Source organism: Numenius arquata, chromosome 1 (genome assembly GCF_964106895.1).
Source record: "Numenius arquata chromosome 1, bNumArq3.hap1.1, whole genome shotgun sequence".
In the NCBI taxonomy this organism is placed as follows: domain Eukaryota; kingdom Metazoa; phylum Chordata; class Aves; order Charadriiformes; family Scolopacidae; genus Numenius; species Numenius arquata.
This window is the reverse complement of record NC_133576.1, coordinates 116,453,844-116,478,330: the sequence shown is the minus strand read 5'-3', so window position 1 is coordinate 116,478,330 and position 24,487 is coordinate 116,453,844. Positions and strand designations below refer to the sequence as shown.

At 44.5% G+C, this 24,487-nt stretch overlaps 1 protein-coding gene across 3 annotated transcripts in view; it reads right to left on the bottom strand.

Moving 5' to 3' along the window:
- Window positions 1-14,125: 14,125 nt before the first annotated feature.
- STARD13 (StAR related lipid transfer domain containing 13) overlaps window positions 14,126-24,487 on the bottom strand; it is a 315,545-nt gene continuing 305,183 nt past the window's right edge. For all 3 annotated transcript variants that reach the window (XM_074155433.1, XM_074155451.1, XM_074155441.1), the window contains 6 exons: window positions 23,034-23,241; window positions 21,951-22,065; window positions 20,953-21,174; window positions 19,132-19,349; window positions 14,620-14,796; window positions 14,126-14,243 (listed from right to left, as the gene is read on the bottom strand). In XM_074155433.1, the coding sequence (XP_074011534.1) occupies window positions 14,126-14,243; window positions 14,620-14,796; window positions 19,132-19,349; window positions 20,953-21,174; window positions 21,951-22,065; window positions 23,034-23,241 (1,058 nt within the window). The remainder of the gene's footprint in view (window positions 14,244-14,619; window positions 14,797-19,131; window positions 19,350-20,952; window positions 21,175-21,950; window positions 22,066-23,033; window positions 23,242-24,487) is intronic.

The window sequence follows — 24,487 nt, the reverse complement described above, 5'->3', positions numbered from 1 at the left end:
AGCTGCCCCTTTGAATACGTCACTCACTGGCCTTTCTCTTGCATCTCCTTGGGAAATCTGAAATAAGAGTGCACAACGTTGTGATTGCTTCAGCACTAGGAAGGCATTTACCTTGCCTGGTACTGCAGGACATTGACACCGAGAAGAGATTGCTAGCATATGGCTTCCAGAAATCGTTTTCTCTGGTTGAGTACATTTGGTTTATGACCAGTCCTTAATTCCCGTGGTTGGCATTATCTCACAACTTTCCCTGGGACCTTTTATTGACTAGATGCTTTCCCCTCCTTTGGTTGTCCCTCGCTGAGCTGGGCAGGTGAATGTATGTTTTGAAGACATGGAGTGGTGGAAGAGCCTGAATGTCAAATTCTCCAAGAGAAGACTAGGCGCAAACAAAATGGTTTACTTTTCCAAATCAGGGTTTAATGATGATGTTGCTTGGTCAGTGCCAGCACCTGACTGGAGGAGGGAACGTGACTGAGCAGAGATGGAGGAGAATTGCACAAATCAGAGCCGACGGAGAGGACACCCCCTTTACTAAAGCAGACACAGGGGGAAGACCAGGGGGATACCAGTCTGTGCTGCTGGGAGTTCTCAATAAATCAATTAACTACTACTCAGATTGCTGACGGCTGCATCTGACTTCAGGATGTAATTGGGGAACTTCAGCTAAAGGAACTGTGTCTTTCTCCATGGGGAAAGCAGCAGGGGTATGTCCAGGGATGGCAGGGGTCATACCATCTGATGGGAAGAGATGGAAAGGGTAAAGGGGCTTCCCTTTGATTTGCTCAGTAAAAAAGCAGAGAGCAGGAGCTGCGATGTCTTTGCTGTCTCAGTTGTCAGAAAGCTGCGTGCCTGACCCTGTGCCCATGGACACGGCAGGGCTGGGGCACCCCATTGTACACAGCTGGCACTCAGCTGCTGCCCAGTTACTTACCTGCTGGAAACTTGTGGGTAATTCAATAACATGCTCTCTACATGACATTTGTGTTGAGTTTGGAGACTTTAAGTCCCAGCATTTTGGTGTAATAATCCAGCACTTCATTGTTGTTTTTGCCAGGGTCTGAGGTGTTGGAGCTGTTGGTCTGAGCCCCTTCCAGATTGGCTGGAGGGTCTCCTTTGAGCAACTGGCTCTGGCAGCTTTTCATCCCAAAGTATTACTGAACGTCTGCAGGCCTCTCATTTTTCTCTCAGCAGGATAAATTAGCAAAATATTAGCAACATTGTTTATTATTAATAATAATAGAGAATAGAGAGAATGGGAAGAAACCCTACGTTATTTTGCCTGCTTTGTGGATCACTGCATTAGGAGTGTCATCAGTATAAAGCAGTGAGGTCATTTTTCTCCGCTTTCTAACTCTAGGCCTGCATCGCCTTCAGCTGTAATTGTATTTTTATTGCTATGTGAATAATGTCACTCACTGGAAAGAATATTTTAAAGGAAATGTGCTCTGTGTTAATTAAGAATTATTTATCTACTAAAGCTGATAATGCTGTGTTAAATGTGATGTTTATCTACTGGATGACTAGTAGATGACTAAACGACCTCCCAGGGTTCCTTTCAACCTGAACACTCTGTGATTCTATACTCTAAATTAAAGCTTGCATATGAAATACGATTTTCATTCGTAATTTAAGATTATATATTTTCTTAAATAATCTATAGAAATAGAAAAGAATTAGTATCTTATCATAAAGATTAATATATTTGTCCTCCAGTTCCAGTCTTAAAATGGTATGTCTTTGCACTAATGTATATTTTGGTATTGAGATTAAGGTGAAAAATGCAGGGTAAGTGATGAAGTATTAAAATATATATAAAAATTATTTATAGCCTGGTGGGACTTGCTGAAGAAGAGCAAATTTTTAACTGCTGTGTATTTATGCATTGGTGCCTGGCGCAGTGTGGATTACAAAGACATAGCTCTCCCTAAATGTGTGAAATGCCAAATGGCTTGCTCCATGGCATGGCGATGAATCACCTTGCAATCCATTACTCCAGTAGTCAGACGCCTTCACAGTGCATAACCAAAAGTGACATTCATTTAATACAAACTGTAGCCAGGCCGTGCCTGACTTGTATGTTATGTGGGTGTGTGTAGGTATGTTATCTTGTTGTTGGTAAAACAAAAAAAGACTGGAGCTGATCTTTCTGAGCAGCCGAGCGTATGTGCGTGCCTCCCCTGGGTTTGAGGGGGTTCAGGGGGCTTGGGCAGGGCAAGAATGGAAGAGGACGGGTGCCGTGCTGGTGGGCACTGGCCTGTCCTGACACTTCACTCGCCATTAACCATCCAGTGAGTTGCTGCCCTGTGCTACTTAATGGCCCAGCCACAGCGCAATGTGTGAAACAGCAGTCTGAGCACGGAGGAGACACTGCCGGCTCTTCCCGTAGAAGCTGGGTGATATGTAACCACCGACAGGCAGATGGCACCAGCTGGATATCTAATTTGTAGGTAAATTGGGATTTGTTGCTATGAAAGCTGTATGATCGCATCCACTCATGGTGCTGTGGCCCATAGGAATAACGCAGTCTTTGGCGCAGTTCCCTTCAGAAGGGTTTTTAAATATCACTGCGGAGCAGCGACCGGCTGGAGCTGGGGACAGCGGTTGCCAAAGTCCTCTCCTAAGCAGCCTGCCTGCGGTGCTGCCTGTGCACAGCGATGCGTAGCTCTCCGTGAAGGAATTGTATAATGATGGGCCTGGGAAAATACAGGCTGGTCTGATGGAGATAATGGTATGGTTTTGCCTCGGGAATCTGCTTCATTTTACGTAATCAGGGGCCAGTGTGAGTTTGTTGTCAATCTTCTTGAAAAAAAACCACCTTCCACTAACGACAAAAAAGCCCTTGAATAGGCAAAGATTAGGTACCTGTCCAAGGGGAATTGCGGTGTGTTCATGCAAACTGATGTGGTAATCACCTCCTGCCATCAGGCTGTGGGCCGTGGGGCACCTCTTCTGTTCGATACCCATGTGTGAGAGATGATCTGGCACTTTCCCATCACCATCTGTGCATCTAGAGCAGAAATGCCGACAGCAACAAGGACTTCGAGCAGAGGGGACTCCATACTCGGGTTGCAAAGACAGCTTGGGGGAGGATGGTATTTTATTTTCTGAAGAGCAACCGGAGTCTGCATGTGATGGATGTTAACATGCAGTATTTTATGTAGACTGCTTTCTTAGTTTTAACCGTGTTTCCAGAATGAAATGTTGCTGGTTTATTCAATGCTCCAGATTAAACATGTTGTAAAATACAAAATTATATTTTTATTCAAAATATTTTTGTGACATGAGTGCAAAGCTTCTGTTTTATTTCTTGAAAAGATTGTGCAGAGTGACTGTGGGAAGGATGTCTGTGCTTAATGAAAGTTAGATTGTTTTTATAACAATCTCAGAATTGAAATAAAGATAGTGTACGTAAAAAATTGTAACACAATCTTACTGTTTAATCTGCGCCATCTCTCTGAAGTACAGAGTACCTTAGGAGAGGCTGTTACGATAACTCTGCAAGGAGTTCGTGTTGCTGTTTGTTTTTACAATGCCATATAAATAACAGTAACTTTTGTTGGAGATTGCTGTGTCCAAACAGGTTTTTCCAACAGACCTGGGGCTTTGGGTTTTGGGTCTTTGATTTTTTTGGGTTGTTTTTTTTTTTTTTTTTTTTTTTTTAGAGTGACTGTTGCTATTTAAAAACCCTGTGGAAGTAACCAAACCAATAAAAGAGTGTTTTGTTACAATAGTTTATTTCATAGTAACGCTGCAGTAAATTTAACAGCTCTTCTCTTCCTGTAGAGTTACTCACAGGCTTGAAGGACTTCATCAGCATAGTTGTGGCACTAAGTAGTCAGTTTATGGCATCTTTGTTAAACATCCTGAGGAAAATAAATGTCAAGGGTAAAGGAAGTAGGGGCAGAAAGGGACAAGAGTAAGGAATGGGACAGTGGCCATACAAGCATCAGCGTGTTTAAACATGCAACTTGCCCTTCACTTTTCTCCTTGTGTTGCATTCATTTGCTTTTGAGTCACTTAGAAACTTGATCTGTTTATTCTGCTTGCAAAAACCTCTTAGGTGAAAATGCCCTTACTCAGGGAGAAGAAATCAGATTTAGGTGCTAGATTTCAGCTTCAGCTGAGAAAGTTCAGTCTTGTTCCTTCTTCACTCATGCAAAGCTGAGAAGAGGAGGTGAGGGAAAGAAAGGGGAAATCTCTTCCCATCTTTGATGTGCCCCTCATCACAAGGCTACAGCTGGTGCTGGCTGGTTAAGCTCACCCTTTTTAAGAGATTGGAAAAAGAAGGAATAACGAGGTGAGATGAAAGTGGCAGGATCCAACGTATCAGAGGCTTCTACTTTGTTTTGCGAGTGGAACAGAAACACCACTGTCAAATGGTTCTGAGAAAATTAAGATCATTAAGAAACCAGAAAGTTGAAATAACAGCAGCCTACAGCCAAGGCACTGGTGGGTGCTGACATTTTGCTGGCTATTATTTTGCGATGCTTTGTGTGTTTGTGAAGGAGTGGCAAAAGGGCCAGCAAGGCAGAGAGGAGCCAGGGAAAATACTAAAGAAGCAGGGCAGAAAAGCCACAGACACAAGCAGATGCGTGAGTTCCTCGCCCTGGGAGCTGAGGGAACAATCCCCTGCCGTGGGGATGGGCCATGGGTTTTTGAATATTCTTTGTTAAAAATATAAAATGTGAAAAAAGGGTCTAATGGGTAAACTTCCTACCTTATTTGTCCCTTAATAGATGTATCTCCTACATGATGAATTTTACTGTCAAAAGCCTTCTCCTTGCTGGAAGACTTACTTGCAATATAACATGGCGAAGCCTCGTTATCCAGTCCCAACCCTCCTGAGCTCATCCAAATAAATGTGTTTCTGGCCCGAGTCCCAGGAGACCCATGGGGGTCTGAGGTGCAGGAGAGGTTGTCACTGTCACTGGCATGCTGTTCAAAGCAGTGGGAATGACTGCAAATTCACACCAAGTTGGATTAGTTTCTACTTTAATTCTTTTCTATTAGTGAAAGGAGTTTCTTCCTTCCTAAGACAGTAACACACAAGACTTTGGAGGTTGTTTTGGCAGGCAGAGATGAGTTTTATCTCTTTCCCCCTAACCTGGGATGTACAATGTACTTCTCACTGATTCTTTTATGGCATCAGTCCTTGCAGGGAAGAGAGGGCCTGGGCAGTGCCATCTCAGTCCCACCTGTTTGGCTGTCGGGAGCTAGAGGAACCTCCAAGCTGGATCTTCCCCCTGGGGCTGTGCCCTGCTGGGATGCGCATCCCAGCTGGAGCGATGCCGAAACCCAGGCGCCTCCCGGGCGGGATGTGCGGTGGGGCTTCCGGAGAAAAAGCAGCACCGATGGCATGTCCCGGCAGGATGCTGGCTGAAATGGTGGCTTAGCTCTCAGGAACATGCTGGCTGTTGCATTGCTGCCTTCTGCGCCCAGGACTCTGTTAACAGGCTTTTCGCTGTAAACCAGCAGGGCCGCACAAACACAACACCTGACGGAAGAAATCTGTTTTTCCTCCCACCAGAGGGAACCACGAATTGGCCGAGTGCTTAGTTCAAGAGGTGTAATGGTATAAACTACCTGCGCTGTAAAGTTTTACGAGGTGACAAAGTTTTGTAGTCTGGCAATAGCGCAGTCGAGCTGGAGGCCATCAGATGCCCTGCCAGGAAAGAGAGGGGAGCAAGCCGGCGAGGAGGGCTTCCCGGCAAGCTGCAGCCTCTCCAGTCAGCCCGGAGGGTGCCCGGAGGGGTGCAAGGCTGCCATTCCTCCAGCCTGGGACAGGTGTGATCCAGGGGCTTAATGCTCCATGAAGAATGGAGCAGGGCCAGCTCCAGCTCTCTCACCACCTCCTCTTCCCTCTTCGGGCATGTATTTATTTACATTTGGGCTATGAAATGAGGAACTAAATACCAAGGTATGACATAGGTATGCCAGGGCATGAAGTTTATTTAGAAGGCAAACTACTGTTTATAGGCCTGATGGAATTTTTGTTGATGGTTATTACTTTGCAGCAACCCTTCTGCCTCCATCTCTCCACTGGGGTCGAACGGGTCTTCTTTCCAAAAGCTGAGAAAATAAATGCTGATAAAGTAAGCTGCCAGTGTTGCAACTGTCTGTCCCAGCACTAGCTGAGCCTTTAAGTCCACTTCTGGTGGACGTTTGTGATTTTTATACACATTTGTAACTCATTTATCTGCCACATTGCTGCAGGATCTGTGAGCAGATATTGCCTTTCCTTGCACCTCGCAGCGGGAGGCGGCGAAGTCCTGCACTCGGCAGCACGTGGTTGCTCCTGCTTGGTATTCACAAGCACATTCCTCCAGCTGGTGATATATTATTATTGGGCTGGAAGAAAAATAATGCAACCAAGCTCTTATTATTTTCCCCTTTTATCTGTTTGGTCATATTAATGTGGGATAATCATTATATAAATGCACAGGAGACGCAGTCAAGGACACATTCATTTTTAAAGTCCTCCAAAGCTCTTGTACTTCAGTCATTCATCTTCTGTCTTTAATTACAGCAAGTGATCTCAGAAGCACTTAAAAGATTAAATTACTCAATTATTTGAAAAACCCAAATGCAATAACTGTATCTCTTTTCTGATAAATATCAGCGATTGCTGGAAAAGGTTGCCCAAGGCAAGAAATACTGGGAGGCCGAGGAGGCCATACTGTAACATTTTGGCCTAGCCCAGTGATACCCATTTAATTTTTCATTATTTGCAACCATAATTTTTATTTGCATTGATATTAACCACAAATGTTCCCATCCCTGTCCTGGTGCTTTCAGCGGAGAGGTCAATGTCACTGCTCAGCTATTACAAGTGTCTTGGCACCTCTTTTGAGTGCGGGGAGAACCACATAAGACCACTGGATGATAACCCCATCTTACAAAGACATAAGGCCACGCTTGGGCATCGGCATGGCTGGGTGGTAAACCCCATTGAAGGCGATGCTTGTGGTTGGGGTTTGGTTTGGTGTTTGTGAATAAAACACGTCGTGGCTCACTCCATGTTGGGGTGGGTACACTACTGGTGGACTGGCCATGCCAGTGGGCAGCCCGGTCTGGCTTGGGCTCTGCAGCCTAATAGGAAGTGGGAAAGGTGGCTTGCCAAAAGCTAGCTCTGAAATGGGTCTCTTACTGTCCCACAGCCCCAGCAGGGAGCTGTTGGTGTGCCCTGCACGTGGGTATGGCTGCCAATGCTGCAACAATGCAGCTGCAGCAGCAGAGCTTGTCCTTCCTCATCAGAAGCCCTTTTGCTCACCAGAGATCCCTAAATACAGCCACTGAAGAATGGGAAGTTTTCCTTAAATCAATTTTCCTACCTCCTTTGCAAAGCAGCAGACATGAAGAGCCCAACGCTGCGAGCCTGGGTAAGGGGTGCAGGCTGGTGTGATCCCTCCTCCCTGTGCCAGGAGGAAAGTGACTTTTCAGGGAAAGAAAAATCCAGGCTAAAGAGCTAAAATTCTGCACTCTCTCTTCATAGGCCCAGCTCTGAGTTCCTGTCCCATCAGGAGCCAGCTGACACTGGGCAAAACACCAGATCAGCCATGAACCCATGGGCAGTCTGTACTTACAGCCATGGTGGGCTCCTCGCTCATGCTGGGTAGCCAGCAGCGTGGCACATGGACGGGTGTTTGGTGTTGATAAACAAACTCCCTGCTTTCATCTACGCCCATGGCAAGTCTCTAAACTGAAAGATTCGGAGGGGGGAAAAAAAAGGACTTGCTGTTTGTTGTCAAGCCAGACAAGCTGTGGTGCATCTGGTCCTACTGCCATGAAGTCCTCCAGCCTGGCTGGAGTCGGCAAGGTGCAGTGGAGTGGCCGAGAGGACTGAGGTCAGGCTGCACACAAGCACCCAGCATCTGTCCCACATGCATGGCTGGGCACTGCTTGCCAGCAGATGCTGCTGAGAGGGTTACTGTTGTCTGCTCCCCCACCTGTGGTTCCCACGTTTATTTAATTTAAAAAAAAAAAAAAAAAAAGTAAGTAGTTTGATATATATCCTCTCAAGGAAAAGGAGTCGTTCCAGCAAGGAGCAGGCCAGGCATGGTCCAGGGAGGGACAGATGGCCCTGCGGCTAATTTGCTCCCATAAATCGCAAGCTGTTGCAAATCCTCACTGTATCGAGTGCTGGCTCTGTGTCTGAGCCGTGTGTCTGTCTCCAGGCTGCTCCGAGCAGGTGAAAGAGAAAGAGCAGAGCCTGCAGTTTTAGGCTGAGTTTCCCCAGTGCCTTTTGCAGAATCGAGTATTTTGATTAAGAAATAACCCGTAATCCTCTAGCTGGCTGCCAGCGGAGCTCCATGCAGCTGCTCTGGCCAAGCAGGCCGGTCAGTCTCCTGCTGGAGCAGAAGCTCTTGCCGCAGAACCAGGTGTTTTCTCGTTAAAGCGGAGAAAACCGGGCCCCCATCCTGTCTCCTTGCAAACTGCTGCCAGTGAACCACACGCTGCCGTTTAATTCTCTGCTCAAGGTGAAGAGCAGCTCAGTGCATTCAAACCATGGCTACCATCAGCCTCCCTGTCTTGCCGGACATACACCCAGTGCAGGAGACTGAAGGTTCCGACTTGTCATTACAGTGGGGCTGTGGAGCACCTGTGCGGTGGCACAGGCTCTTGGTTATTCTCTAGCTTCCTTGGAGGAGAGAAGGAGAAAAGACCTCTCTTCGTGCCGGAATTTTGTCCCTACTGTGGGGCATGGGACATTTGCAGACTCGAGCCCTTGCAGGCTGGCAAAACCTGGCGCCCCCCTGTTGCATCTGGGGCGGGGGCCACTGACCATGATCACCCAGCCCTGAAGGCTGAGACTGGTGGCCCTCCTGTGCAGCCTGGGCTGGGTGAGCGGGGTGCGGGCTGGAGCCCAGTGGAATCATAGAATCGTGGTTGGAAGAGACCTTTGAGATCATCAAGTCCAACCATTAACCCAGCACTGCCAAGTTACCACTAAACCATGTCCCTAAGCACCACAACTACACATCTTTCAAATACCTCCAAGGATGGTGACTCAACCGCTTCCCTCAGCAGGGCAGCCTGTTCTAATGCTTGATAACCCTTTCAGTGTAAAAATTTTTCTGAATATCCAATCTAAACCTCCCCTGGTGCAACTTGAGGCCATTCCCTTTTGTCCTATCACCTGTTACCTCCTTTCAGGTAGTTGTAGAGAGTAATAAGATCTCCCCTGGGCCTTCTTTTCTCCAGGCTAAATATCCCCAGTTCCCTAAAACAACCCCAGTTCCCTCAGCCACTCCTCATAAGACTTCTTCTTTAGACCCCTCACCAGCTTTGTTGCTCTTCTCTGAACATGCTCCATGCAGGGAAGAGGACATGGGCTCAAGCTGGGCTTAGGCAGGGGAAGAGAGCAGTGGAAAATAGCTATCCGTGGGAGGTCAGGAGTAAGGTAGTGGGATAGAGATCCTCATTTCAGAGAGGAAGGAGGTAAGTGTCCAGGTTACTTTTTCTGCAAGAGATGCTAACCTTCATCAGAGGCATAAAACCTCTGGTGTCTGGGTCCTGTTGTGGATGAGGGAGGGTATCTGGGAGTGTGTGAGACCTCCCCAACATAAGCCTATGAAAGACAGCCAAATAGTTACTTGCAGTGTTGTAATGTTTTCCCTGTCATTTACTCATTAACCCAGCCCCACTGCTCTGCTCTGTGTTAGCCCTTGAGTTTCATGTACCCGTGTGTTTGCTGAGCTGTTTCTTGCACATGGGAGTGGGACAGTCTATAGTCACACAGTGTTAGGTTAGTGTTAGGGATCTGCTCTGCTTTAGGGGAAAATGTTAGCTTTCTACATAGTATAGCTGAGCGACCCATGATGTTGAGGGAACCAGATGCCTCACAATTTAAATTGTACATTTTAACAAAGTCCAGACACTCCCCTTGTTCTGAATTTGGGGTTTGATGCCCCGTGTTCCTGGTCCCATCACACCACAATGTGCAACTGCAGTTGTAACAACATGATCCGCCTGGCCTAGCACCCACCCAAATGAAGCCCTTGTGCAGCTGTGATGGACGCACATCTGGCAGGGACAGCATGACATGGCCATGATAAATCCCCAAGGGACTGTGAGCAGGTCATGCCATTTGTGTGCTGCTTCCTGTCTGGCTGTCTGGCAAGGTCTGTGTTCACTCTCCAGCTCTTCCATCTCCCTACTGAGCTGGAGCAGCAGCATCAGTTTTCATCCTCTCCTATTTGATTCGCGGGCTCCAGCAGTCTTCTGGGTTTTTCTTCCAGTATTTTCATCTCACAGTCATTTCAGTATGGTTAGCCTGTGCTCTTGTTTAACAACTACCTGCCACCTCTGAGGCACGCCACAATCCTCCGAGGCTCACACTGATTTTGCACAGTGCATCAAACAGCAGGATGCCTTGCAGGTGACTCCTGCAAGGTGGTGTAGGGTGTATGGATGCCCAGGAATTCAATGTTATAAAGACTGCACATACCAGGAGCTGAAACATCAGTGCTGTTAGGCTTAAGACAGCCTGTTTGTCCTGGCGTTCCTACAGGTGGGTGTGAGGGAGAGATGGGAATGGAAGTGCATCACATGCTATAGTTTTTGCAGGAAAGGATGGACTCAGGCAGCTGACCATCTCTGTTATCGTAAAGAACTGGAGAAAAGTGCTTCCTTTCAGTCCAAAGTTTAATACTGAGCTTTTCCTGAATGGTGGGACATAAAGGCTTATCTTCTCCTAGATGGTCAATCATAGCTGACTCCCTGCTCAGCATCCTGTTTTTTGAGACTGCTTCTTTTGATAAGTGAAGAAAGAGCTGGAGAGGTACAGGCCCATCCAAAGGGACATTTATTTCCATCTGTAGATAATGTGCAAGACAGAGCACAGGAACCACTACCCTGCTATATCACCATCACCATCTTTTGCAGTGGCTTGATGGATTTGAGATGGCTGAAGTCTGATAATGTGAATCTAACATTCAGCATCCCATCTCCACAGTCACTCTTATGAACCTAGACTTGGATGATTATGAAAAAGAACATAGATGCAGAAACATGGCTGAATTCAGTGGGAGTCAAGGGCCTAAACACTGGTGAGGACCTGAGTTTACCTTTCTCAAGCCAGCCATCCTAGCTTAATGGCTTCTTTGGAAAACTTAATCTTTGCCATGAAGCTCTTGTGTGCTTAAGGGCACTATAGGATAAGTATAATGGGCAACAATATCATTTTGAGCCTAAAATAATTATTGAAGTCCCATATCAGAACATCTTATTGTACAGCAGGTTGCAATAAAGCAAGCAAGGGCTTAAATGTACTGTGTTTCTTTTGCCAATGGATGAAATGAGCGCACAAAGGAAACATGATTCTTTAGTGTATGCAAATTTATTCAACTCTGCAATTATTTATTTACAACTAATGACTGATACCAACAGATGAGGTAAAAATATGAGGTATTGATATGAGTATAACATTTAAAAATGCAATTATCATAATGTATTCTCAATGGCAATGTAACATTACAAAATACTGTGGTAGCTGAATGGTAGACGTGGCATAATGTGCATTTTAAAGAAATCTTATTTCATCAATACATGGCTTAGAGATGCCGGAAGCACATGATAGGACTTCTGCAAGGGTAGGAGGACAACCCTGCCTTGCTAACGGTGGCAGGTGGCACAGAGCCCCTTCCAGCTGAGCAATGACTTGTCAGACAGGATAAAACTACTATCCAGGTTTTCCCTTCATTTCCTTATTTACTGTCAGACAATTGCTATTCCCAGGGCCAAGAATTCTGTGTCCATTAATACTGAGGCACTATTGCATTCATTTATGCAAACTAATGTAGCAGAAGTGCTCTAATTGCTCGTGCTTTGGAAAAAAAGCCAGCACGAAACCTGCTGCCATGGCAACAGGCATTCGGGGAGGAATGCTTTCTGGGATGGCAGTCCCGATGGAACATGAGGACTGGCCTTGTCCCACCAGCTCACAAGCCACCACTTGCCCCTGGGAAGGCTGGATGCGGGCAGTGGTGGTTCCTTGTGGCTGGCTGGTGACTGCCAGACCTCAACATGGCCACGTAAGGGTTTGAGTGCTCCCCTGTCTTTAAGACTTAAAAAACATGCAATAGTTGCACATGGCAACTATTGTTGGCCATAAACTTGAGGCAGGAGCTCACGGGCAGCCAACCTCCCTGATCCTATGAGTTACGCAACACCACTTGTGTGACATGGAAAGAGAGGCAGGTCATGAGAGGAAAAGACAACAGTGACTTTTTCGGAGTCCTGCTGCTCCATGGCATGACCAAATGGGTCAACCCTGCCCTGTCCACCCCGAGCTCCTACCAGCTCAATTCCTCGGATTGTAGGGCAGTCCCCCACCAGCACAGCCCTTATGCCTACGCATGACACACATGGGACCGTGCTCTAGCAGCAATCAAGAACCGCACACGGTCCACCCCACAGCCCCCATACCTGGGGCAGATTCAAAGCACTGGCAGTGCCACTGCATGAAAAGACTTCTCCATTTACGCTGTAGCTTCATGTAGGACATGTATCCTGCTTAATTGACCTCATACGAAATCTTAGTGGATTTTGTCGGAAGGACTGAGCTAAAACACTGGCTATGAATGACTCAGCTGGTTTATGCAGCAATAAATAAAGTCAAAGTGAACAAATGCGATTAATGAAGAACAGTATTAACAGGCTTGTACATTCTTATTGAATCATAGATGTAATACAATTTTTGGTCTTCGGTTAGTTAAAAACAAAACAGAACCCTGCCTTAAAGGTAATGTCGACAAATTATTATTATTACTTTTAAAGCATTCTTCCATTAGCAAAATAATAGGTCCCTGAAATAGGCTTAAATGGCTCCTACTCCTCATAGTCAGGGGCTAATCCTGCTCCCACTGATGCCTAGAGAGGCAGGATCATGCAGATCAGTGCAATATAATATGAAAATGCTGTTACTATAAAAGCAATCTTTCTAAGCATAGTCTGCATTTAGTCTTTTAAATCTCCAAGGTGTGTTTAAAAGCTTTAAAAAAGTTCAGTTATTTGTATAGTAAGAATATTAAAAGGTATAGTATTCATCTCCACGTCTGTGTTCACTGGATGTGGAAAATCTGCTTTGGAGTTTCTTAACAATTAGCCATCTCTATGGGAGAAGGAAAGAACAGCACAGAAACACTTACTCAGAACCTAGACAAAACGCTAAAAAAAACCATTTACAGCTTAATAACTTACCGGTCTGATTTCAGACACCTCAATACAGACAGCGTTACCTTGTACTCTCCAAGAATGAGCAGTTACTATGAACGCTGCACATAGTGAGGTTCTCTAGTGGAAGACATACCATTAATTAAGGCAACAGGTAAGTTTTCAACACCTTGTACACAGACTTTCTGCAGCTGAATAGAAATGGCCTTCAAAATGTCTACTTCAATTACATTTCCATGTATTTTATTTGGTGAAAATGATCCACTCCTCATTATTTTTAAACATACAGCAGCCTCCCTCCTCCTTAGTTCTTTTAATTCTTCCTACATCTATTTCTAGGTACCTTCTCACAGCATACACAAACAGGAAACATATTTGACAACAGGCGTTTCTGTTACCACACAGATTATGCCCGGTAGCCCTGTGACAATAGCAAACACAGCTTATGTAGTAGTGACACACTAAGAAACAAGTGACAGATTCATTTAAGGTCCGACTGATGCAAGTGATTTGCACTGAGTTATATACAAAATAATTAATTTATACATATACATATATATAGATATAATATAGATAAATATATACATACTGTACATAATTTATTTACAATTAAAATATGCTTCTTAGAAGCCTTTAAATACCAGAGTTCTGTAACACACAATTAATGGCAATAGTCTGATTTTAAAGTAATAATGATAAAAGCTCTCAGAAGAAATGTTTACTTCAGTAATTGAAATTAATACAGAAGGGATGTGGCGGGGGGTGTTACTGGTGTCACTGGAGACACAAAGTCTCCAGAACAAAAGAACTTTCCTATAAAATTCCTGTTTCACCCTTGTACAGACCAGGTCTGGTCATATTTCTGCAGCTTAAGTAAGATCTTTGCTTTCGGCCTTCCTGTTCCCTGCCAGACCCTGATTTATGCTCCCAGGCTCCCAGGAACGCTTCCTCAGATTTTTGTTTCTGGTCCCTCGGCCATCAGAGGCTGAAATGAGTTTCTGATCCTGGCAACTTCTGCTGCACACAGATGTCCAAAGCCTTTGTTGTACCACTCTGGGGAACGTCCTCTGAAGAAATGGAAAGAGAATTATTGAGAAACTCAAATACTCAAGAAATGTGCCCCGCAGGAATGAGCTTGTCATGCTTCCTACTCCCTGCTGCCCACAGTGGTGGTGGTGACTTCAAATATTTGTCATTGTAAGCGTACTCTGAAGTTCTCCCTTGCAGTAATCAAATCAGCAGATTTTATTTCTATGATCACATCGTAACAGCGGGAGACACTGAGTAGAGAAATGAGCTTGGTGGATAGAAAACACTGCAGAAAGACTCCAAAGTAGCAAAGCTACATTGACCATGTCCCCTGTTTCCAACATCTCCCTTCCCTGAGCTGGAGGTTTTTGCCCTGCTGAATGGACATCTGCTTTTTGCAGGTGGGATACTTACTTTAGGTCAATTCTGCAGATGTGGGTCAGTCTGGCTTTTCCTGAGCCACAAGGCTCTATCAAGTACTGAGAGTCCATCACGATGGCTCGCACAGCTCCCATAAGAGGAGCCTCTTCATGCTCCACAGAGGTGGCAACCAGCATGCACATCCCCTTTGGCAAATCTGTCCTCCATGTCCTGCATCAACACATTCAAGACAGAATCACTTTAGTAAAGAAACTTTTGGGCACATGAGTAAGAACCAGAACTAAAGACACAGCTTGTCTGCTTATCCTTCCTGTTGCCTGCAATGCCACTGGACTGTCCTAGGAGTCCCTGGAGGAGTTCCGTGTTTCCCAACTGGGAGTCTGACCATAGTGTGGGTGGCCACCCATCTATGTCGTTGCAGGCTCCAGGTGGAGAAGTTTTGCTCCTCCACATGAGCATTTTGTAACCATTATGTATTACAGGGCATGATGCAGTCTTTTGCAGACAGACAGAAGTTTTGGAAAGGAGATAAACTGAGCATAAGCCATCCAGCAGTCTGAAGTTTTGCATTGCACCTGTGCAGTCTTACAGAACAAATGCAGAAATCCTCACTACTACCCACATTGACTTCTGAAACTCCCAGAACATGTTTCCAGGGCATCTGAATTAAAAATGAAGTGTCCTTTTATTTTTTTTCTCTCCCAAGTTTCAATCCTCTCTTACATGCTGCAGAAGTTTTCCACTGGGTTCAGGAGCCGTAGACTTTAATACTTAATATTTTTTTCTTGTCTGTAAGTGTTTTCTACATATTATGGTGTCTCATATCTTTCTCCTCTGCTCTTTCCTATGCTGTGGGAAGAAATGAGAAATTTCCACTGTGTTGTTTAATGTGCATCATCTTGCCATGGACTGTCTGAGACAGGGATTATGCTACCTTGGGAAGTATCATGTTTTAGAAGGTAAGCTGCTTTCAAGGACTGCTGAAGTTTGGACTTCAGCAGGTAATTTTGACATTCTGCATTTTTTGTATATGAAATTGAGCTGTTATTCAAGACACTGCAGGAAGATACTGACTTCAGGAGGTTTTACATGTGTCTGTGCATTAATAAAAATGATGAGTTATCTTGGCAGATGAAAGACATGGAGAGTAGGAAATCACACCTCAGATCTCCTGTCAAATGCTGAACCAGCTACTGTGAATGCCTGCACAGTGATTAGATGTGACCATAGCACTTTGGTAACTACATGGCACTTACTTGGGCCATTTGTGAGGTGGAAAACTATGTACCCAGAGACTGCAGAAGACTTATGATTCCTATGCCCAGCTATATGGATTTAGACCAGTTTCTGTATTTCTCTAAATATCTTACAGTAGTAAAACCAGGCATGGCGCTTAACTCACAGAGATGCTGTGATACTTAACAAACATTAAACATTTGAGGACTCTTTAACGAAAAGCAATGCCTGTGCAGGGCAGCGGAGAGCTGCATCAAATCCCAGGCATATGAAACATCACCCCTGTCCTCTTACCATTAGAGCCTTCTCAATGGAGCCTAATCCCCTTGTTATGACTGTCAAATTGAAAAAAAAAAAAAAAAAAAAAGAACAACTAAGTTTATCCTTTCACAGCCAAAAGTTTGATTGGGAAGGAGAAAACTGCCGTCTGTTAAAACATATTTATTCATGTCCCCAGAGCTGAATTATAATTTCACTGTTCACTTCCCACCAATCATAAGGTATCAAATTGACTGCGATACCGCTGGCTAACCTTGCTCTAGACTTAATGATATAAATCAAAAGAGATAAACAACAGAGTCTGACAGATCTGCCTGATGGCTGTTTTCAGCCCTTAAAAACCCACCGGGACTCAGTTTTATGATATGTATTTCAGTCCTTGGGGGTCATTCTGCCTGGGTTAGTGAAGAGAATGAGAACTCAATGGCAAGATTTTCTTTAACTGATGTGATGCTTCACCAAGGGCAAATCGTGCCTGACAAATTTGGTGGCCTTTTACCATACTGCCACAGGCTTGGTGGACAAGGGCAGAGCAACAGATGTCATCTACCTGGACTTATGCAAAGTGTTTGACACTGTCCTGCATGACATCCTGGTCTCAAAATTGGAAAGACATGGGTTCGACGGATGGACCACTCAGTGGATCAGGAATGGGCTGAATGGCCACACTCAAAGGGTTGTGGTCAATGGTTCAATGTCCAATTGGCAGCCAGTGACGAGTGGAGTTCCTCAGGGGTCAGTACTGGGACCAGTACTGTTCAACATCTTTGTTGGAGACATGGACAGTGGGATAGAGTGCACCCTCAGCAAGTTTGCCGACGACACCAAGCTCGGTGGCGCAGTTGACACGCTGGAGGGAAGGGATACCGTCCAGAGGGACCTACACAGGCTTGAGAGATGGGCTCATGCAAATCGCATGAAGTTCAACCAGGCCAAGTGCAGGGTCCTGCACCTGGGACGTGGCAATCCCAGGCACAAATACAGGTTGGGTGGAGAATGGCTGGAGAGCAGCCCTGAGGAGAAGGACTTGGGAGTGTTGGTGGATGAGAAGCTCAACATGAGCCAGCAGTACGCACTAGCAGCCCAGAAAGCCAACCGGATTCTGGGCTGCATCAAGAGAAGTGTGGCCAGCAGGTCGTGGGAGGTGATTCTGCCCCTCTACTCTGCGCTTGTGAGACCCCACCTGGAGTACTGTGTCCAGCTTTGGAGTCCTCAACACAGGAAGGACATGGACCTGTTGGAATGGGTCCAGTGGAGGGCCACGAAGATGATCAGAGGGATGAAGCACCTCCCCTACGAAGACAGGCTGAGAGAGCTGGGGTTGTTCAGCCTGGAGAAGAGAAGGCTCCGGGGAGACCTCATAGCAGCCTTCCAATATCTGAAGGGAGCCTACAGGAGAGCCGGAGAGGGACTCTTTGTCAGGAAATGTAATGACAGGACAAGGGGTAATGGTTTTAAATTGGAAGAGGGGAGATTTAGATTAGATATTCGGAGGAAATTCTTTACTGTGAGGGTGGTGAAGCACTGGAACAGGTTGCCCAGGGAAGTTGTGGATGCCCCATCCCTGGAAGTGTTTAAGGCCAGACTGGAGGGGGCTTTGAGCAACCTGGTCTAGTGGAGGTGTCCCTGCCCATGGCAGGGAGGTTGGAACTCGATGATCTTTAAGGTCCCTTCCAACTCTAACCATTCTATGATTCTATGATTCTATGTGACTGCACAGCAGGTCTTTAAAGAACATAAAACACCATGAAACCTAATAGTGAACTAAATGCCAAATAAGGGGACAGAATTAAGGTCATCACAACCTCCTTGCTGCTCCCAGACAATCTTCTTGGTGCTATCAGAGGGCCAAATTTATCACTGGTTTAACCCAAAAATATTATTTAAGAAAATTAATTATAGAATATTTAATTTAGCCCAGTGTGCTGTGGGAAGGCAAAGGAAATAGAGTAATGGGAGAATTGGTGTTTTAACATTATAAAGAACTTTCAGAAAATATTTTTTAAATCTTCACCGAAGAGTTCCAATAATTCTTCCTTTATACCGACAATATCTGCATGTTATCACTCTCTAAGAGAATACTGAAGTTCATAAATGGCATGTACTATTATATTTTATTTGGCTCATCTTTTTCCTTCAATCTTTGTTCCTTCTATTACAATTCTGACTCACTGGACTATTTCCTTTGTCAAAACTGCTTAGTATTTCTCTGGCACATCATTTCAATCGAAGAAAGTAGAGACCAAGAATGGGAATGCACAAAATCATCCTGAAATAAATAACTGTAGGAATGACCCTGTAAGTGAAATATGTCAGCAGCTCCACAATAGCTCCTAGCAAGCAAAGGGCCAGGATTTCAAAGGCAGAAGGTACATAAGAGGAATATTTTTATCTGTTCTGTACAGGCAGATAGACAATGGTAGAACTGGGACTGAATTTGGAATATTGATACACAGCTATACATTTATTTGAGAGATGTCATCCACTGGAAGACAGACAGAATACATATCTACTGCCCCTTTCTGTTCATTTCCACACTAGGATTTTTATGGGCTAGCATTTCTTGGTCTACAAAAACTCCAACTGCAAATCTAAAATAACAACTTATATATACACCATATAACAACCTTAGCTTAAAAGCATCACTATCTCCTCTACTAAACATTTGGCTCTTAAGCACCAAACATTCCCCAGAGAACAGCAAAAGCAGTGTAAAAAACAATTGGGCTCTATTTGCACTGTTTTGACAACAAACAAAGCAAAGAGGGAACAGCAGCTATTATCAGACATCTGTTCTAAGGAAGAAATGATATTTATGGCCTCAGGAGTATGCGCTGCTCAAATTACATCAGAGAAAAGGTCAGCATGCTCTGGGTATACAATTTTAATTCAGTTTCAGAAATCAACACTGCTGCCCAGAAGTAGAGTTCTGGAAGCACACTTAGACAGATGCGAAGGTTGAGATAAGACCAGATCTTCCTTGTATGCACCGCAGGAAGCAAAGGGACCGGAGAACTGCCCTTAGCTTACCTTAGAACAACAAAGTCTCGGACAGGATGAGGAGCCATGCTGTTCAAAACATACTGGTAAACTTCTGTCTGCTTGTCCAGGCTCTCGACCACCTTCCACTGCAAGAAGTCCTCATCCCAGAGGTGACGTTCTCTCAGCACTCGGTTCAGGACAACTGACGGGGGAGCTTCAACTTCCACCGAGGCTTTCCAAAGCCTTAGGGGGTTCCCATCCCCAACCTGGAGCAAAGTAACAAAGAACATAAAACCCCATGATCTATATGCATATGTTCAGCAGAAGACCACTGATGACAGAATCTTGGTATGGGTATCTGGTTTTAGCTTAAGAGCATGCAGATTTCTCTGCTAACCATCACTATTATTGCTATTGCTGCTGCTCTTCTGTATGTGAAAACATATTCATACTCATCTCGGATGAGAACTGAAGTGATACATTACTTTTGCTCTCACACCAGCGTATATCTGGACCAGTTCCCATAGCACCAGTGGAGTTGCTGTATTATTTCTGGTGTGACAGACACTTTTCCAACCCCAAGCATCCTAACTGTAATGAAGAATATGTCTCTGTGTAGAAGTAAAAACAGATGAAAGGAGAGACCAAAACCCTGGGCTGACATAAAGCTACAACCTTGGGCAATCTGATGCTGTAGCTAGGACTGAGCATCAATTAACTCTCCTGGTTAATTGGTGGAAGAGCAGAACACATGTTGATTCACTTATGTGTCAGATACACAGATGTTTGCTCCTCAAAATAGCCGCAAGGGAAGTATTGGGAAAATGCCTTTCAAAGAAGGAACACTTGAACTGCTTGCTAAGTCGAGTCTCCTGTTACACCTCCACAGCATGCAATACGGGGAGTGGAAAGTGCTAGGTTGTGTAAAAGATGAATATCCTAAATTCCACACATACATCATATCTGCATGGTTTTGAGGCTGCCATATTTCAGGCAGCAAACAAGTTAAATGTAAGCACTGGATCTTGCAATCCCTGCTTTTCTAACCCCTCCCTACACTGGCATCCTCACATACCAACACCAGCGCTCCAGAAACCTGCAGCACCTCCCACAGGCCCAGGATTGCATCCCCAGAAACCCAACTCCCACCTTAAATTATGTTGTTAAAATTCCTCCTCCCCAAAGCTCTCAGTTCCCCTGTCCTTCTGCCTGAGAGCCTCAGGAGCTCCCAATCCCTTCTGCAGTCTCCCATGCCTTGACCCCAGTCCTGTGCATGCTCCTGTTCACTCCCTCCCCTCTCCCACATCCTACTCCCATCCTGAGCCCTTCCCAACCTCTGCAGTCCCTCTCTGGAGAGGTCACTCACAGAAGCTGGCTACAAACCAGAGAAACTGTGATTTCTTTGACCTAACAAAGCTAAGTAAAAGCTAAGCCTGGCTAAGTAAAGCAGTGGGCAGCCTGAAAAAGTAGTTTTAATACCTGTGTTCTGGCTGTGTCCTCCAAACTGCTGGCAAACAACAGGAGATGGTCAGAAACCTTTCCTGTTCCCCAGTCAAAGAGCTTAGACAAGTACTGTTATCTGTCGTTTAAAATCTCAGTTCTCTTTCTGGTTGTGGTGTTTGCTGTATCGCTTACTTTATCCATTTTGGAGACCTTAGCTTGCTTTGTGTGCCTTTTTCTGGAACGTCATACTTGAATTATTATTATATTACATTTAAACTGCTTTTAAGGAGTCTTAAAACAAAAAATTGTGTGCCTCACCAGGCAGAAGGGTATGTATTTAGCCATGCAACAAGTCAGGGTGTTCCATAGCTAGGCTGTATTTTGCTTTGGTTTCTTTATTGCTTTTTCCATGTCTCCCCAAATTACCTTTTTGTAGGCGAGTTCTGTGTTCTCTATACTGGAACATGTGACCCATCCTTTGAATTTCTCTTTCGCTTCTTTCTGGAGATTCTGCATGAGACTTTCCAGGTACATCTGATAGTTCCCCCCTTCCTCATCCACTTGTTTCCCAAGCTCGTCCAGGGTGGGAGAATGCACTTCTGCATCGACATAGGAGTTTCGGGACTGGGTGACCATCTCATGAGGGACCTGAGCCACAGAAGGTGGGGGGAAACATACAGGGAAAAACTCCAGCTGAGAACTTTTCTTTAAGACAATGTGTTTCTAGGCTAATGGACCATTCAGCATCCAATTGCAATAAGCCTGTAAGCTATAAAATGGATATCTATTTCTGTCTTTGCTCCTTACATTGCAAGATGAGAAATCAAAGTAGTATAATGAAACAGTCCATGGCTCAGAATAGCACTACTCATGCAGAACAGTATAAGACTGTCAACACACCTGTGTTGCTCCTCTAGCCCCCAGAAATGTTGCCTTGTGCTTCCAGGAAAGGGAGATATGAGCACTATCTCTCTTCTACCTGCAGTGAAAGATGCAGGGAGACTGCATCTCCCTGTGTAATTTTAGCTTTATTGCATGAAATACAGAAATGAAGTGTATCGGCTCTTCTTTTTGAGATGAATAAGTTTTAATTGAGGTGCTAAAGGCATCATAATAATATGAAATGTTAAACCATCAGATTTTTATTTTAATTAGACTAAGATTTCCTAATCCAGTAATTTGGGTTGAAAACTGCCACAGAGTAATTACCCTGCATTTTTAATAGTTGCATCTTTGAATGCTAGAAAAGAACAGTCATAAAGAAATGAGATAAATAAACTTTAGATGGAGCAAGTTTACAAATAAGTGAGGCACCATCAATCTCTGAGCTAATACAAGACAGAAAATGTAAGCATAAACATAAGTACTTCAAAGGATGCTGCATTATGTGGCCATGAATAATGCCGTTTGAGTCTCTCACTCACCTCAAAAAGTTTGTTGCATTCCATTATCATGTGAGCAAGTCCCTGAGTAGCTGCCAGGTTTTCACTGAGGTCCTTCTGATCTGGCTTCCCTGTTGCATATTTTTTCTGTATTACTCTGTAAATGAATTTAGTGTCTCAGGTAAAATGAGCTGAATCTTTTTGAAATGAAAGCAAACAGCAGCAGGATGTTTGGAACACCAGAGAGAAAAGCCTATCTTTAGTTTTTATTTATCACAAAAGATTGCTCAGATTGTTGGTCCATTTTTAAAGGAAAAATATTTACATAAAATATTGTTGAGCCAAAGGTAAAAGCAGGAAAGGTTATGCATGTCCTGCATTAGGTACTGCATTGTATGCAATGCATACCTGCATTGTACCTTTTGAAATGGATTTCTAACAGACAGGGTGTACAGTGGTTTATGTTGTTACTGCTAAAAGCACTTGCTCAGACACTGGTTATACAGGTACATGACCACAAATCTCTGTATTCTTAATCAGATGGGGGGAAAAAAATAGTCAGCAGGGACATCAAGTTGGGACCACTGATGTTTAAGAGGGTCTATGCCCTGTTTAGTCTATGCTTACCACGTTACACACCATCTTAACGTGGCTTGAAATAAACTCGGTTTCCCAAGTGGCAGAACGTAGCCAGAAAATACAGGGTGAAAAACCACTCACTGAAAATCTATGTATTAAAATCCTTTAAAACCTGGTCAGTCTTTGACTTCAACCAGAGCAAAATCAGGCCCTTTGCTTTCACAGAAGCCCACATTACTTATGCAAAACTCAGAGGTGCCCCATTGAAATTTCGCATGGAAAGCAGGCACTGCACGTTCGCAACAGCCAGCCAGAAACGCCTGCTGGGCTTGTGAAAACACCTTCTGTGCATGTACAAGTTGCATGTACAAGTGTGCTTCTGGCTCTGCAGCATGGGCTTTCCCCTCTCACTGAAGCCATGCCCTGTATAACCTGTGCTGGAAAGCATATGCTTTAGAAAATTTTATCCTGCATACCTTTAGAAACATGGAAAGCATTGTTTTGCATTAAGGATATGACTATTTATGGTGTTGAGAAGAAACTTACCTTGGTGAGCTTTCTTTCTTCACTATATTGAGGTGGAAGAGGGAAGGGGCCAGACAGACAGCTATGTTCATAGGAGTCATCTGATTCTCCTCCACGGAGGTGACGTCGCTCAGGAAGCAGAGCAGAGTCTGCAAAACCTCCCGGTTCTCATCAGACATTAACATGATGGCTGCCTGCACTGCCTGCAGCCGCTGCTCCTTGGGGACGTCTGAGGAAAAGCAAGAGACATTCAAGGAGGTCAACTGTAAGATCAGATAAGGAGCCAGGAACACAGTTAGTACAGGCATTCACACTCTGGGAAGGGCTTTCTGAAGAGGCAGATGACAGGGGATGAAGGGGTGAAGACCAGCTAGTTGTTGGTGGGCTGTGGTATTTGCTCCTCCATCAAGCACCACTCGCCTAACCAGTGCATGACTTTTCTCTGCTTATTTGAAAGACTCTTCCTCAAAAAAGACTGAACTTCACTTAAAGTTTATGAAGGGAAAGTAGTACTCAGTACTCCTGTCTTTAAATGGTATTTTTCAGGTTTCTTTTATCCTCTGGGAAGGCAGTTCAAAAGTCTTAGAGAAGCTTCGGGAAAGTACTTACACTTGTGTCCTACACCATAAAAAGAGTTTAATGAAAGCGGTAATGGATACGCTTAAATAGCATCTCAGACAGATTCATTTCTGAAACTACCATAAGTTTTCTCAGTTTGGACTTGGAGCCCTCCTCTGGGTATTACATACGCTCTATATAATCGAACGGAAGAAGAACAAAAGTAGATTTACAGCACAGGGAACAGCCTGCTTTTAAGCTCTGCCTGCTAGCCCTGTACAAGCACTTTATTTTAAAAGCTTTCTGACATGGGTGACCAACTGAACACAGCCCAATGCCTCCAATTTTCTAGAAGTGGCAAGGCCAGGTCTTTCTGAGAAGTCAGGGGAGCCTTGGCTAAATCCATGCAACATGTCTTTTCTCCCCACATAGTCTCCTGGTACTCCCTCACCTGTACTGGTGCACTGGTGGGTCTCATGCATAGAGAAGACGACCAGCCAGCCTTTCAATCATAGGTTAACATTTGGCAACTGAGAATTTTGGGGAAATGGAGAAAGTTTCATCAATGTAGACTACTACACTAATCATCTCATCCCCGATCCTCTGCGTTACAGCAAACCAAACCATTCTGGATATATGAAAAAGGTCCTGGATATATGAAAAGTCTTCAGTGAGTCCCAGAAAATCAGAAATCCCTTGCCAACACCCTAAGAGGGGAAAAATCCTTCCTAACTTCACATTAGTAATTTGTTAAACAGGATGAAGGGGAAGAAAAACTCCCAGCTACAGATTTATTTAATTGCAGACATTATGAAATACAATTGGTATCCCAGCAATTTGCAACATTTTTCTTTCTGTGAAAGGAGTTTTGTCAGTAACGTCTAAAACAGAAAAATATATTTGTTGTTGGTTACATG